At 45.8% G+C, this 17,397-nt stretch overlaps 1 protein-coding gene across 1 annotated transcript in view; it reads right to left on the bottom strand.

Annotated features, from left to right (window-relative positions):
- Positions 1-17,397, bottom strand: part of LOC138287579 (sodium- and chloride-dependent GABA transporter 2-like) — a 641,212-nt gene that overhangs the window by 128,006 nt on the left and 495,809 nt on the right. Inside the window, 1 exon segment of the mRNA XM_069228137.1 lies at positions 6,058-6,182. Within this exon segment, the coding sequence (XP_069084238.1) occupies positions 6,058-6,182 (125 nt within the window).

The raw sequence follows: 17,397 nt of genomic DNA, 5'->3' as shown, positions 1-17,397 counted from the left end.
AGAGTGGTCTGTATGACTTAACATCTGTGGGCTCGCGGCCCTGTTTAGGTAAGCCTACTATTAATGCTTCTCGCTGCGAGCACAATAGTAGTTTATGAGACCATGCTTCTTCGAACACCTCCAGCAACCGTGACTTCAAGTATTTGGAATAAATAGCATAGTATTCTATTGGCAAGCCATCTATTCCGGGTGCTTTATTTATAGACATTTGTGCCATGGCCGCTTCTAGCTCTACCATTGTCAGGGGAGCCTCCAATGTCTCTTTATCTACTTGTGACAATTGTGTTAAGTTCTCTCCCCTTAAAAAGGTCCCAATTTTTCTGGACAGTGCATGGTGCCCGCCCTTTATAAAAACCTGTACAATACTTCTCAAACGCTTTGTTGATTGCTTCCTGACTAATGGCCATAATTCCATCTGCCTGTCGCATAGCCCGTATAGGAGCTTGCTGTCGATCCTCTCGGAGTAGCCATGCCAGCAGTCTATCTCCTTCTGTCTGTAATCGCATTAAATAATAATTGTAGTCATGGCGGCGGAGTCTTAAATCCGCTTCCTTATATTTTAAGCGTATGTTCCCTAGTTCTGCCTGCAATGCCCAATTATGTGCCACTGCGATTTCCAGCTTTCTCAACTCCTTTTCCAATGTGTTGACTTCAACGTGTAGTGCGCGCCTGACCGCCCAGCTGGCAGACAGACGCTGCCCCTGGACAATGACTATGTGCATCCCACTCCGTTGCTCTTGTATCTGTGGAGCCCTTGTTAATTTCCCAGTAATTTCTAATTGTTGTATTTAATTCTTCCCTGAAAGCCTGATCTAGGAGAGCCTCCCCCTGCAGGCACCAGGTAGTGATAGCAGATCTTCTCCTACCCCATTGCAGCGTTAACCACAGCGGAGAGTGATCGGATAACGTCTTAGCAAGGTATTCCACATCTTTGATTAGTGAGCATATTTCGTGGGTGCCCCACATAATGTCTATCCTAGTGTGTACTTTGTGGGGTATAGAATAAAACAAATATTCTCGTTGTGTTGGGTGGCACGTGCGCCAGAGATCGTGTAGTCTCAAGTCCTTTGCCCAAGTCAACAGTGGACCAGTAGCATTTCTGTGTGGTAATCCTCTTGGGGAGGGGTGGAGTGATCAAGTGTCTTGTCTGGTGTGCTATTGAAATCACCTCCCCACACCGCTGGGGCTTCTGTGTTGACTAACAAGGTCGGTGAAAGGGTGCGCAGGAATTCAGGCAATGCACTGTTAGGGGCATAAATCCCTATTAACGTAAATTGTCTACCATCCAGCTGCCCCTCCAATATCACATATCTGCCCCCTTGATCTATTCTGTGTGTGTATTGAACATACAGTACCCCTTGGGCTATCCACACAAGTACCCCCCTAGCGTAGGCCGAGTATGATGTGCCTATAATCTGTCCTCCCCAACGTCCCCTTAATACTTTCAGATCGGCCTCTAGTAGGTGTGTCTCTTGCAGGATGGCAATGTGTATTCCTTGGTGCTCAAGGTGGGCATGCATACGATGTCTTTTATCCTGTGTCACCATCCCCGGCACGTTCCGTATGATTATGTTGTATTCGTGCATGACATGATTTGAGATCTGCCCTGTGTGCTTTTGTACCACCGTCGCACATGAGCCCTGACCTGAACCACTGATACACCCTCCATTGTTTCCCCTTGTTCCTTACTGGTAACATTAACTGCCATCTGTGCCTCTCTGTTTCGTTGTTTGAAAAGACCTAAAAAACATAAATAACTAACATCCCCTTCCCCACCCACCCCAACTAATCCCCCACAGCAATGCTGAACTTGAATAAACAAAATACACATCACACTTCTAATAGAAAAAAGCTGTATCTATGCGGATACCTTCTGGGGAGGCATATTAGCAATTGGAGGTGACCCTTATAAGGGGTCCCCACCTCTGGCCAAGTAATTAAAAATAATTAAAAAAAGGATTACAGATGTCAGCGCCTCCGGTACTTGCCGGCCCCGCCATCTCCTCGTATGTACTCACTGTTTAGTCTAGTCCAGATTTCTCTAACAAGTAGATCTGGAGCTACAGCTAGTTCTACAGCTACCTAAAATTAACTCTCCTATAGGGAGTTCAGCCTATTAAATTAGAAGCTTTTGTTTGGTTGAATTAATATATGTATTCTGATAATTGTAAAGTGTGTATTCGAGGTGACAATGTTTCAAAAACCATTAGTTTATGTTGAAAACAGATTTCCCAAAAATATTTAAAGCTGACATTTAAGTGATGAATCATGAAATATTACTGATAATAGTGCCAGGGGCATTGCAGGTATGGATGTCATGTATTACCTAGGTAGAGGCATTTGAAATAGAAAAAATCTTTCTACATTATGGCTGGCAGCCCCGCCTAGCGCACTGAGGTAATCACTATGAATAATCTTGAATGGGGTGGGCACTAATATAATCTTGTCTGGCAAGGTCAGTAATACAACACTAAAAATATTAGTAGGTCCGGATGATTTTTACTGACCATAAGTAGCTGTTATTGCAGAAAAGATTGGAGACCACTGATCTATCCTTTGTAGTGGACTCCAAGAGCATGGCAGTAAAGGGTGTCTTTTCATCTGGGTTTAATTTGGTAAGGAAAACAATATGGGGGAAACTGTCACTCATTGCTCAATCCTGGTCATTTACAGGATACTAGCATTCCAAAAGGATGTGTCATGTTTTATCTCCACGTCAGCCGCACCACTGATACATCAGTTTTTGGTACCTATGTTAAGAGAGTGCATCCTGTCACTAAGTTACTTGCCTTTAGGTTCAAGCAAAGCACGTTGATAATGCTCAATGCACAGTGATGTGTCCTATCTATTTTCTCAATTTTTCGGAAATAGTTATCCAGAAGAAATGTGTCAGTCCTTGAAAGAGCAAATGTTCCTCTTCTCTTTAGATGATTTTATCTGCCTCCACTATTCTTAAAAGCACTTTCGCAGGATTCTTAAGCAAGATTGCTCCTAGCTTTGCACAGAAGACTGAGGCCCTCATTCTGACCTTGGCGGTCGGCGGAGAGGCGGCGGTCAGACCGCGAACAGACCGGCGGTATTAAAAATGGCATTCTGACCGCGGCGGTCCCCGCCGCGACCGACCGCCACTTCCCCACTCCGACAGCCACGGCAGTCATGACCGACGGGCTGGAGTCTGCGCACTCCGGTCCGGCGGTCGACCCAAGACCGCCAACGCTATCATGACCCTGCTTACCGCCGCGGTTTCTTGCATTCGGGAACCGCCATGCGAACCATGGCGGTAGGCACTATCGGGGCCAGGGAATTCCTTCCCTGGCACTGATAGGGGTCTCCCCCACCCCCCACTGCCCCCCCGAGTCCTCCCCCCACACCCTCCACCCCCCTGCCACCCCCCCAGAGGTGGTACGAACCCCCTCCCCACCCCCACCCCGACATGCACATACACGCACCCCGACATGCACACACCCCCAACATGCACATATACACACCCCCTACACACACACATACACAACGGGGACACATACCCGCACACATACATGCCGACATGCGCACCCGCCGAACTACACACATTGCCCATAGGCACAGCAGCAATCCCCGCCCGCATGCACGCACTCACACACCCCCTCTACACACTCACACGCACACCCCCATGCACGCACACATCACACAACACCCCCCCACCCCCTCCCCTCACGGACGATCAACTTACCTTGTGCGTTGGTCCTCCGGGAGGCGACGGGAGCCATAGGGACGTGACCGCCAACAGAAGACCGCCAACAGAAGACCGCCACACAGAAATGTGGGTCGTAATTCTGGGGGCGGTGTTCTGCTGGCGTGGCGGTGGAGGTTGACCAGTCTCCACTTTCCCGCCGACCGCCAGTGTGGCTGCTGGCGGTATTCCGGCGGAACGCTCCCAGCGGTCGGAATACGCGCAGCGGCATACCGCCGCGGTCGGCGGTCTTTACCGCGGCGGTAACTCGGCGGTCTTGCGAAAAGACCGCCAAGGTCAGAATGAGGGCCTGAATCAGTAAAAAAACTGAAATTAAGTAGTACTGGCTTCACATTCCTCTTTCTATTGTAAAGGTTAGCTACATTAAATCTATGAAAAAGGTGCCTGCCTCAACACACTAATGCACTACCAACTTTGAGGCAGAACATGCTTCTGTACTGCATGCAATTAGTCATAGTCTAACACATTGTCCTCTTGAACAGCAAAAGATTCCTCCAGTATGCTAAATAACTTTGGCCCGCCCTCCCAAGGCTCAGGCTACATGACACATGAGGTCTGAATTGGATTTGTGCTCCACTCAAATGAAGCCTCTTATTCCATGTCTGAAAATTGTTTAGCAGAGCTCTGAGAAAACAAAATTATATTACCTCTGCTGGAGCTTTTTTTTCATCATTTTTTTCTTGACCAAATCATGCATTAGTTGGAAGCCCTCACCACCCAGTGAGACATGGATTGTAACTCTCATCTGACTCAAACTTTTATAATTTCTCTGCACATGGAATAATGAAGAGCTGAACACCTAATTGGGATACAATTGAATGACACTTGCTATGTCTTTCACAGCTTATCATGAACCTATTCTAAAAGTTATCTCCTAGATAAACTTATACCCACATCATCATATTCTAGATGTCTTCAATTTTTTGCTCTAAATGTATGCCATGCTTTGTCTCAGGAGGCTCTTTTTCATAGCAATTGCTGAGAGATATCCCTGTCTGGTTATCTGTGATCAATGCAAAATGCACTGATTTGCATTTAAAATATGATTTCTGGACGTTGTAATTGAAATTGTGAGTATAATGACAGTAAGAATTTTGGCATATATTGTCCACTGATTAATATAAAACAATAATATCTGTACCTGAAGGCACCTAATTATTTCTGTGAGCGTTTTTAAAAGCACACCATGACTCATGATTAAAATTTGCTAAAATGTTGCATTTTCCCCTTTTATGGTCATTACAGACTAGCCACCTTGCTACAAGTGCTGGAATAAAGTGTATAAAGGACTGAAAATTAAAACATAATACAAAGGAATCATTTCCTAAAGAAAGTAAGAAAAGTACAGCTACACTTCAGCTCTCTCAACATGTAGTTTTTCTTTGGAAACTTTGGTTTTCATAACATCCACCACTCTTATCTAGTTTTTGAAATCATTAAGGGCCTGTTTTAGAGTTTGGGGGACAGGCTACTCCATCACAAACGTCATGGATATCCTGTTGGCTGTATTCTGATGTCCGCAGGATATTATGGAATCGTAATACAGTGGGTGGGATATATGTCACATTTGTGAGGGAGTAAACCCCTTTGCCAAACTCTATATCGGGCCTTAAGTGAACTTATTTCAGGCTCCACCTGAAACACTGTGCACTCAGCAGGTCTGTCTGATTTAGCCTTTCAAATGAGTTTATGTTTATGGATGGATCCTGGAAGTTATTTCCCGAGGTCTTAGAAAGGATGATCTCAATCCACCCTCAAATACAAAAAGGTACCAAGCCTTCCTTTTGGGTTATTGTCTGACCGACTGTGGCTAAACACACTTGACTTTTTTTTTTACCAGTGTAGATTCGGGGAGGCTAGAAATCATGGATCCTCTCAATCAGTCACTATTTTTAATTTCAGGTAATCGATTTTGAAGTCTCTTAATGCTCCAAATGTGAATCCAAGGCTACATTTTATGGTTGGACCTTGTAAGTTCTAAATCCTTATTTTTGTTAAATTCAGTCGCCAATCTTCTGAAACTATCATCACAATGTCAAGATAAACACCACACAAAACTTTCAGACTAATTACTGCTTTGGCCAGGAGCTACATCAGCCTTTACCGGCAGGCGAAGGCCAAGGGTTGCCAGCTGCAATCCCTGAAAAATCCTAATTAATATTCATTGAAAACAATCTGAATGACCCTAGCACATATGAATAACCTAATTGAATTTGTGAATCATTTTACAACAGGTGATGGTATATATCCGCACACACACACACACAGTTCCTTGTTCCCTACCAGGTGAGCAATTCCCAACTTATTGGTTTGATCTTTTCACTCACCTGACTCTGCCACTTCGGAAATGGGCACACCCTGTTCTTATGCCATAAAACCTAAAACAGAAAATATGGCAAAACCAGCTACAAAACTGGTACCACTGTTCAGGAAACAGAGAGCAAATGAATCACTGAGAAAGAGAAAAAAGGAAGAGTTATATTAGAATGAGAGAGACATTAGAGAAATGAAAACCAAAAAAATGACATCTGTATGTTTTCCAGTAAAACTGATTTGGAAGTGAGGTGGAAACAAGGCTGATGCAATGATTTTTTAAGACTAAACATTATTATATCTCCCTCACAAGAGACAATGGAGTCTTTTTGCTTAACTTTAGGACATACTAAATGGATCATTGGGGGTGATGTGGTGATGGGATGATGGGTTACATTCTCTTAAGCATAGTTTAATGCTTACATGTGCAAAGTGAAAGTTATCTCTCTTAAACAATTCTTATTGCTTACCTACCAGGATGTGTTTCAGTTTACATGGGCAAAGTGAAAGTAAGCTCTCTTCAGCAATTCTTATTGTTTACCTATCAGAATATGTGGGTTAAATAGCTATTACACATACTTGGTACTGTCATTTAGTAACTCCTAAAGGAAAACCAGCATAGCTTTGATCTGCATGAGGGATTATGGGTGTTCCATTGCCAATTAATCTATTTAGGAATGTATTATTATTGTTCCAAATAGGAAATGGGGATATGGATTTTTCACGTACGGATTATGGGGGTTAAATTACTATTACATATACCTGGTACTGTCATTTAGCAAATGCTGATGGAAATGGGCATAGCTGTGTTCTGTATGGTGAGATGGGGGGGGATACATGGCCATTGAGTATATCTAGAAATGTATTCTGATTGTTTGAGGTAGGAAATAGAGATAGTGATTTTCTATATCCGGGACGATGGACATTAGATGGCTTTGACATATACCTACCTTTGTATTTTCATGATTACTGTAAGGAAATGCCGCCTTGGCATGGTTATTGCCTTTTGCTGATGTCAGTTATGATTGAAAGTGTGCTGGGACCCTGCTAACCAGGCCACAGCACCAGTGTTCTTTCCCTAAACTGTACCTTTGCTTCCACAATTGGCACAGCCCTGGCACCCAGATAAGTCCCTTGTAAATGGTACCCCTGGTACCAAGGGCCCTGATGCCAGGGAAGGTCTCAAAGGGCTGCAGCATGTCTTATGCCTCCCCGGGGACCCCTCACTCAGCACATGCACACTGCCTCAAAGCTTATGTGTGCTGGTGGGGAGAAAATGACTACGTCAACATGGCACTCCCCTCACACTGCCTGTGGCATAGGTAAGTTGCCCCTCTAGCAGGCCTTACAGCCCTAAGGCAGGGTGCACTATACCAGGTGAGGGCATATGTGCATGAGCACTATGCCCCTACAGTGTCTAAGCAAAACCTTAGACATTGTAAGTGCAAGATAGCCATAAAGAGTATATGGTCTGGGAATTTGTCAAACACGAACTCCGCAGTTCCATAATGGCTATACTGAAATCTGGGAAGTTTGGTATCAAACTCCTCAGCACAATAAATGCACACTGATGCCAGTGTGGAATTTATTGTACAATGCACCCATAGGGCATCTTAGAGATGCCTCCTGAATACCAGTCCGACTCCTAGTGCGAGGCTGACCAGTTTCTGCCAGCCTGCCACGACCAGACGAGTTGCTGGCCACATGGGGAGAGTGTCTTTGTCACTCTGTGGCCAGGAACAAAGCCTGTACTGGGTGGAAGTGCTTCTCACCTCCACCTGCAGGAACTGTAACACCTGGCAGTGAGACTCAAAGGCTCATGCCTTTTGTTATAGCACCCCAGGGCATCCCAGCTAGTGGAGATGCCCACCCCTCCGGCCACTGCCCCCACTTTTGGCGCAAAGGCTGGAGGAGATAATGAGAAAAACAAGGAGGAGTCACCCACCAGTCAGGACAGTCCCTAAAGTGTCCTGAGCTGAGGTGACCCCTGCCTTTAGAAATCCTCCATCTTGAGATAGGAGGATTCCCCCAATAGGATTAGGCATGTGCCTCCCTCCCCTCAGGGAGGAGGCACAAAGAGGGTGTAGCCACTCTCCAGGACAGTAGCCATTGGCCATACTGCCCACCTGACCTAAACACACCCTTAAATTCAGTATTTAGGGGCACCCCAGAACCCAGGAAATCAGATTCCTGCAACCTGAAACAAGAAGAAGGACTACTGACCTGAAAGCCCTGCAGAGACAACGGAGACAACAACTTCTTTGGCCCCAGCCCTACCGGCCTGTCTCCTGATTAGAAGAAAACTGCAACAGCGACACATCCAACAGGGACCAGTGACCTCTGAAGCCTCAGAGGACTGCCCTGAACCAAAGGACCAATAAACTCCCATGAACAGCTCTTTTCACCAACAGCAACAACTTTGCAACTTTCTTGCAACTTTTAAAGACCTCACTCTTCCCGCCGGAAGCGTGAGACTTCACACTCTGCACCCAATGCCCCGGCTCAAGCTCCAGAGAACCAACACTACAGGGAGGACTTCCAGGTAACTGCGACCTCGTGAGTAACCCGAAACAACCCCCCTATTCCCCCACGGCGACGCATGCAGAGAGAATCCAGAGGGTCCCACTGACCGCGACTGCCTGTAACAAGGAAACCGACGCCTGGACCAAGCACTGCATCCGCAGCCCCCAGGACCAGAAGGAACTGAACCTCAGTGCAGGAGTGACCCTCAGGCAACCCTCTACCTAGCCCAGTCGGTGGCTGGCCCGAGAAGCCCCCCCTGTGCCCTGCCTGCACCGCAAGAGTGACCCTGGGTCCCTCCATTGATTCTAATACAAAACCCGACACCTGCTTTGCACACTGCATCCGGCCGCCCCTGTGCCACTGAGGGTGTGTTTTGTGTGCCTACTTCTGTCCCCCCAAGTGCTCTACAAAACCCCCCTGGTCTGCCCTCTGAGGACGCGGGTACTTACCTGCTGGCAGACTGGAACCGGAGCACCCCTGTTCTTCATAGGCACCTGTAGTGGTGGGCGTAGCGGCAAGGACATATAAGACAACTCGGGTTTAGGGTGTGTGGAAGATTCACATTTATTGGTAATACAGAGTTCTTTTCTGTCAGTCCATAAGTCTCTATCTCCCAGTGGCTATAACTCTTTCTTTCTCTTCTTTCTTGTAACGTTCCCTTTCGTCCAGTCAAAGGTCTCGTGGCGGAGTGGCGTCGTCAGAGGAACCGGGAAAAGAAAGAAGGCAAGGTAAGTCTTTACTTCGGGATTTCTTTGGGGTTGTTTTAGTAACGTGAGAGGGTCTTTAGGGGGTGCAGTGAGGTGAGAGGAAATCGGGTTGTGGGGGGGGAGAATAGCCAATTACTATAGTCTTCTATGCGGGCTAGACCTCTAAATAAAACACTTACATCTCATGACACCCGTGCAGGAAAGGTAAGTGTTGGTGTTAGGGATGGGGAATGTGCTTAAAGGATAGGAGTCACCCCTTTCACCCAAACAACCAACAATAAAACACAAAGATGAAAAAAAAAATATTGAGTCAGGTAATTCCTTTAGCAACCTGTATAGGGAACCCCACTAGGTTTCCTTCTTTTTCTCGTACTGTACTTTGTTCAACTACCTTCCCTCTCCTCCCTCTTTCCCTTTTCACCTCCCTCTCCACCAGGGCTTTAATCCCACTCTGGAAGCAGGACGGTACCTCCTTGAGCCACGCCCCTTCAGAGACGTGGCAGAGTCCTCGCGTCTTTGGGCCTCCTTTCCCTTCGTCGGAGGTTACTTCTTTCTTTAGGTCTCCTGGTCTTCTCTGCTCGGTGTGCGAGGGGTACGGCCGTCTCCCTGTTCCTTCCGCATTCCTCTCCTTTTCTTCGCCAGGCCGCCGCGGAAGCCCGTCCTTTATTGCTAAGGGAATCCAGATATCCAGATTCCCGACGCATTCTCCCTCCGGGTCATCCCCGGCGGTGCCCCTGGGGTATCCTGCTGCCTGGGGGCCGCCATTGATGGTAGCCTGGTGTTCCGGCGCCCGGCTGCAGTGCCTATGTGTTTTGGGCTCCTCTTTGACCTCTGCATCTAACCGGCCCTGTGCTGCTGGTGTGGTAACCTTGGGGTTGCCTTGAACCCCCAACGGTGGGCTGCCTATGCCCAGGAACTTTAACTTGTAAGTTCCTTACTTACCTGACAAACTAACCATTATTTACCTCTCCAAGGAACTGTTGATTTTTTGCACTGTGTCGACTTTTAAAACAGCTTATTGCCATGTTTACTAAAACTGTGTATGTTACTACTCTAATTCAAAGTTCCTAACTTACCTGTGTGGAGTACCTTGCATTTTATGTATTTATTTCAATTCTTGAACTTGTGGTTCTAAAAATAAATTAAGAAATCATATTTTTCAATAGAAAAGCTATTGTCCTGGAGTTACGTCTTTGAGTGTGTGTTCCTCATTTATTGCCTGTGGGGTGTACAACAAATGCTTAACACTACCCTCTGATAAGCCTACTGCTAGACCACACTACCACAAAATAGAGCATTGGAATTATCTAATTTTGCCACTATCTTACCTCTAAGGGGAACCCTTGGACTCTGTGCACACTTTCTCTTACTTTGAGATAGTGTATACATAGCCAGCTTCCTACAATTACTAATAGCTACTTTACTCAAAGAGGATCATGGGAGTTAAACAGCTGCTCAACACATTTTCCTCTACATTATAATGGTCTTATTAGGAAAATGGAAATAGAAAATGTTTAAATGGGGATTATGGGGGTTAAATGGCTGCTAGATACTCTGGGCATAGTATTTTAATTAGCCTTCTTCGGATAATGGCCATAATGAATTCTACATGTGGGATGATGGGTGTTGAATGGCTATTGTAGCCTCTGTAGTGTAGTGATGTGTGTTGAAGAAATGGGCATTAATAATTTTTAAGTGGGGATGATCGTGGTTAAATGGCTAGTACATACACAGGGTACTGTTATTTAGTAAATGATGAAGGGATGTGGACATAACTGAGTTCTGCATGGGGGAGTATGGGTGTTACATGGCCATTGAATTTATTTGAAAATGTATTAGGATTGCTCAAGGTGGGAAACATGGATGGGGATTTTCCACATGAGGATGATGGACGTTAACTTGCTTTGACATATCTACCACTGTAATTTCATTATTGTTATTAGGGGATGCTAATAGCTACTTTACTCACAGAGGATTATGGGCTATAAATAGCTGTTGAACACATTTTACTCTACATTATATTGGTCCTGTTAGGAACATTGAAATAGATAATGTTTAAAGAGGGGATTACAAATGTTAAATGGTTGCTGCATACCCTAGACATAGTATTTTACGTTGCCCTCCTGGGATAATGGAGATAATAATTTTTTCATGGAGGATATTGGGTGTTAAAGGGCTGTTCCATTCACCTGCCACTGAAGTGTAGTGATGTGTATTGAGGAAACTGGCACAAACATGCTTTTAAATGGGGATGACAGAGGTTAAATGACTGCTACAAATACCCAGTACTTTTACTTACTAAATAATAAATATAAGTAGGCATAGCTGTGTTCTGCATGGGAGATTATGGGTGTTACATAGCCATTGAATACATTTGGGACGGTATTAGGATTGATCCAGGTAGGCAATAGGGAATAGACATTTTTTTCACCAGGGATGATGGGTGTTACTCACAGGGGAATATGGGTTTTAAACAGCTCTTGAATGCAGTGTTCCGTATATTACAATGGTCCTATTAGGAAAAGGAGAATTGATAATGTTTACATAGGGGATTTATATCTTAAAGTTGGGTATTCTCTGTTGCAATAAAGTATACCTCCCGTCATGATTTCTGTCTGCCCACCAATTTCAAAAGCAGATGGACTTTGGGTTTAATCACAGTGGAGACTACTCTGTGTCTGTCATGATTAAACCCCTCCAACAGCGCTGAGGAGTAAGGGCCAATCCACCGACTAAGAACGGCCATGCGCCACCATTCACAGGATCGAAAAAGAGCTATCAATTTGTCAACTATTTCTGTGCCCCTGCTGGGGGAGGTCTCCCGTGTTGAGTCAATTAAGCTGTAGGCTCCACTCCAAGTGGTGCTCTTCTGTCAATTCCTTTAAGTTTCAGCTTTGCAACCATACTCCTCCCTGGAACTGAAAGATTTTGGTTTCCCAGAAGCTCCTCAGTTGGTCATGGGACTAATGCCACCAGATCGCCAGTTGGTATAATTTATGGTCGGAACTATGATAGTGTCTTATTGTCTTTGAACCTCTGACTTTCCTTCTTGATTAATGAAAACATTCTTGGCAAATACTTTCACTTTGGTTCATCTTGTGGTAAGCTGAGAATTTCATCTCAAGCTGCAAAATACAAATGTCCCCGGCCTTCCCTAATAATCATGGCCCCAGCTCTCAAAACCAACCAAATGCAGAGTACTATTTTATTATTCCTAGCCTAAATTTTCAGTCAGCCGGCGTGTTTTTAACACAATTCTTTTCAAAGAAAATGCTTCAGACCTCCATAATACTCAGTAAAGAGCATGAAGAGGGTGTAGAGAGGCAGGGGCTAGCAGAGGTGGTAGCTCATTTCACGGCAGAACACAAGCTGAATCCCAAGATCCAAAAATGAACTTTTTAATTATAGCAACTTTAATATATGCTTTTGAAGCTGGAAATGATGCTGCTGCTGGCACCAGACTTGCCCTCCAATGGATCCTCTTTAAGGGATATAAAGTGCATTCATTCCAATTACAGGGCCACAAAAGAGCTCAGGATGCCTGCTGCCTTCCTTGGATGTGGTAGCCATTTCTCAGGTTCCCTCTCCAGAATTGAACCCTGATTCCCCTTGACTTAAAGTCACCATTGTATGCACAGAAGATACCATTAAAAGTTGATAGGGCAGGTATCCGCATGTATCGTCGCCATTACAGGGACGTGTGATTGGCCCAAGATTATTAGAATCACCAACGCGCCCAGGTGAGCCCAGATTGGTCTTAGTCTGTTAAATGCACACAACTGCGGAGGTCAGCACTCATCAGCATGTATTAGCTGTAGAATTACCACAGTAATCCAAGTAACAGATGGAGCGATCAAAGGAACCATAAGTGATTGTTAGAAAAGGGGTCTCTCATAGAGAATACTTATCTAAGTAAAATAAGAATCAGAAGACAAAAATCACATTTCTCGAGTTAGCTCCTTAAATAGACCAGGTGATCACAGTGCTCATACGTTAGTGCTTTGAGTGAGGCCCAGGGTTTCCCTAGTGGTCGAAGCATGAAAATAGTGCTCCCTATGTATGTGATTTACCAAATTAGTTGATGTCAGTCCCTCAAGACCGATCTGTTCTCGGTCAAACACCCAGCAGTCAAACACCCAGCAGTGTGTGAAACAGCTGCAGAGGCCAGCTGGATCTCCCTAGGTTCACCGTACCTTTATTCGAGGTTGTAGGGGTGGCGGCCTTGTTACTTCTGACACTGGGTTTGTGGGTTTGAAGGAGATGTGGCAATGGTCCACACTGGGCTATCCTTGGGCCAGAGTTGGCGATCTGTGGATAATGAGGAACACAGGGCGACAATTCCTATTGATTAGGTTCCTTTTGCCCTAAAGCGATTGGTGCACAGTGTTCAGCCGAGGTGGGTGGGCTAAGCTGATACAAAGTCACTAGAGCAAATCCAGTCACCAGGGCAATACTGTGGGCTTCCGTCGGTGCTGGCGGTGAGTTTTTAGGTGGAGATCGTAATCAGTGTGGGGATCTGGCATTCAAAGGCGATAGTTGTAGGTCAGAAGCAGAATGTGCTTAGACCATTGTACTGCTGTGAGGCTCACATGCTGAGTTGGTGATCAGACGCATTCTGATCTTTGTCAGCAACCAACTACCAGACTCTCGAATGGCAGATTTCAAAGACAGTTTGCAAGAATGGGAAGACTTTGATGGCCCTAAGACTTCGGAAAACATGAGGCAAGCCAGAAAGCCCTTGGAGTCACCCTGAGTTCAAATGAGATGGGTCTAGTCCTTGTCCTCAGCAGGGCAGAGATCAGCAGGCAGCTCAGCAAAGCAGAAAAACAGTTCTTAGGAACAGTCAGTCAATGCAAAGAGGGAATCGTTACAACAAAGCAGTCTTAACTTTAGCAGAGCTTTCCCCACGTCCAGTAGTGTACTGATTTGGTGGGGTCAGATCCCCAGTACGTATACCCAAATTTGCCTTTGAGGTAGGGGATGACTTCAAAGGAACTCTCTGAAGTGCACAAGGGTCCCTTTCAATGCAGTCCTGTCTGCCAGGCTATCAGTGGGGGCTAATCAGTCCTTTGTGTGGTGTCAGGCCTCTACCCTTTGAAGTGTAAGTGTGTGCCCTTCCCATCCTTGCTGCCCAGGCAGACCCATCAATATACAGATGAATGTAGATGTAGTTGAGTGTACTGTGTATTGGAGGCAGGCTGTCAGGCATACATAGCAGTAATAGCAGAGAAATGTCCACTTTCTAAAAGTAGCATTTCTAAAATAGTAATGTTAAATCTGTCTTTCCCAGTTAAGATCATTTATCATCACCATTCCAATGATATGAAACAAGATATAGCTGCTTCTTTCTGATCTGGAATTACAGCTTAAACATATATTAAGGAATTCCCAAATGCTGGCCTACAAGAGTAGTAAGCCTCACAGTTGTGAAAAACGACTTCAGGAGTGTTTCACTACCAGGACATGTAAAACTTAAAAGTACATGTCCTGCCTTTTACTCACATAGGGCCAGATGTATCAAAAAAGCCTTTTGCGAATCGGTAATAGCGAATTTTAAGAAATCGCTATTTCTGAATCGCAAAATGCTATGTATCACATTTGCGATTCGGTAATAGCGATTTCTTAAAAATCGCAAATGCTATTACTGAATCGCAAATTGCGATACAGCCCCCATTCGCACCTATGGGCCTGTAGGCCCATATTTGCACATTTTTTGCATTTCCCAAATAGCAAATTCCTAACTGGAATTCTCAATTTTGAAAATGCTAAACCCCAGGGTGCTGGGGGCTAAGGCCCCCTCTGTTGCATCCCAAAAAGTTTTTGGGGACATGTAAGGCGCTCACAGTCAAAGGGGCATGTGTGCGTTACATGTCAATTTTAAAAATGCATTTCTAAAATTTGCACATGGTTACCACCAAGTTTGACTTGGTGGTAATTGCGATTCCTTAATGCCAAATTCGCATTAAGGAACTGCTTGATACATGTGATTTAGAAATCGTAAATAAGGATTCCTTATTTGCGATTTCTTATTTAGAGAATCGCAATTTATGATTCTCTAAACCGGCTCACAAATTTAAGGAATCGCTATTTCAGAGATTCCTTAAATTTGCATTGCGAATGCCTTCCATAAATACTGAAATACATTTTTGCATTCGCACCGTTTGCAAATGCAAAAAGGCTTGATACATCTGGCCCATAGTGCCTTGCCCTGTGGGTTACCTTGGGCCTACCTTAACGATGACATATGTCATAAAAGGGGAGTTTGCAGCTTGGCAAGACCAAATGGCAGTGAAACCTCACACACAGGCTCTACAGTGGCAGAACTGAGACATGTTTAAGATCTACTGAAGTGAGTGGCACATCAGTGGTGTAGAACTACTGGTATAATTTCATTTACAGGCCCTGGGTATATGATATACCACTTTACAAGGGACTTACAAGTAGTTTAAATATGCCAATTGTGTATACACCAATGTTACCAGGTTTAAGGGAGAAGCACATGCACTTTAGTAGAGTCTTAAGGCCAACAAATAGATACAGCAAAAAGTAGAGGTAAATAGGCAAAAAGTTGAGGGAAGAGCACCCTAAGGATGATAGCTCTAGCACTGATTTAATGAGCCATTCTTAGTTTCAATATACCAGCCTTGTGTACTTACACATGCATAGTTTAATCTTTGAGACAAGCATATGCTACTGGTGGGATCAAATAGGTAGCTGCACCTGCTGGATAGGGTTGAGGGGAGAAGCATACGCATCCTGGACCGACCTTCGCAACCCTTGGGAGCCTGCTGTGTGGGGGAAGCCCCTGCCTGGGGGTTTCCAGGGGGACAGGTCAGTTTCACGGGCACCCCATTGAATGTTTGTTCTGAGATGCTTTGATAATGTATTGGGTGGAGGAGAGCAACAGTGTAGCATGCAGGTACCAAACCACCAGACGGCTTCCAAGTCCTGATGCAACCCAACCCCTTCCACTATAGTCAGGCCACTTGGGGTGGAGGGTGCAAGCTGCCAGGTTGCTCATCCTTCGGTCTGCTGGGTAGGGCCTCCACAAAAGGCAGGCTCTTTCGTTGGACGGTACCTGGCGGGGTGGAAGCTCTCTGCTTGAAACAAGAGCAGAGGCTGGCAAAGCAATCCATTCCTAAATGGACCAAGCAGGCCCAATCGATTGAAATATGGACCATTCCCGGGCAGGCCACCTGTGCGGGGATGTCAGCTTTATGTCTCTGTCTTCATGGGCGAAGCTTGGAGGAAAGGCCCTTCAGACAGGGCTGATAGGCAGATGAAGACCTGGGCCCAGGGTCCGAGTACAAGCCCTTAATATTCTAGAGGGAGGTTACCGCCACACAACCACTTGGATCCCTGACTGGGCTAGAAGAAGCAAATGCACCTTCAAAGGGACTGCCAGGGCAGCTTGGTCAAATGTACATGCCATAGGAATGAATGCACAGCACATGACCAGATGCCCAATGGCTTAGGTCTACCAGATGGCCGGGCTAGAAGGACAGCCATCTGGTTGTGGCATCCCTTAACAAAAAGGCTTCCATTCGCCCATGGAGGGAACAGGGATTCTGAGACTGGTTTCTCAGAGCCCCAGCTCAGCCTCAGGTGGAGGAGGGTGACAGAGCTCTGAGAGAGCACCTTTACATGCAGTTGAAATGGGGAAGGTTCTCTCAGGTCCTGCAGGACCCCATTCTGGGTGCTTTGCCAGGTGGTGAGCCAGAGAAGGGGCTCCAGAACCAGGGCCCACCATAGCCTTGTCCCAGGGACCAGTCAGAGCTCCTGAACCTGGCCAGAGCTCCTGAACCTGGCCGAGCAGGGAAATCCTCTTGGGGCCCACAGAACCACATCCCACGTCCTTTGTGACACTCCTGGCTGGGGGCTGGAGCCCAGAACAAAAGGGGTACCCAACCCAGGGCCAACTCTGGCCTGGGCACAGCAGAGGAACCTCCCCAAGCCTACGGGACCCTGACCTCGGCGCTTTGTGACCCGACAGACCAGGGTAGGCATCCTGGTGTGAGGCTTTCACTGATAGCCAGCTGGAGCTCTGACTTGGTGCATGGTCAGAACTTCTCTCCACCCTGTCCTGGGCACTGTGACATGGAAGGCTAGAGAAGAGAGTCCAGA

Source organism: Pleurodeles waltl, chromosome 4_1 (assembly GCF_031143425.1).
Source record: "Pleurodeles waltl isolate 20211129_DDA chromosome 4_1, aPleWal1.hap1.20221129, whole genome shotgun sequence".
NCBI classification, from domain to species: domain Eukaryota; kingdom Metazoa; phylum Chordata; class Amphibia; order Caudata; family Salamandridae; genus Pleurodeles; species Pleurodeles waltl.
This window is presented reverse-complemented; position numbering and strand designations above follow the sequence as displayed.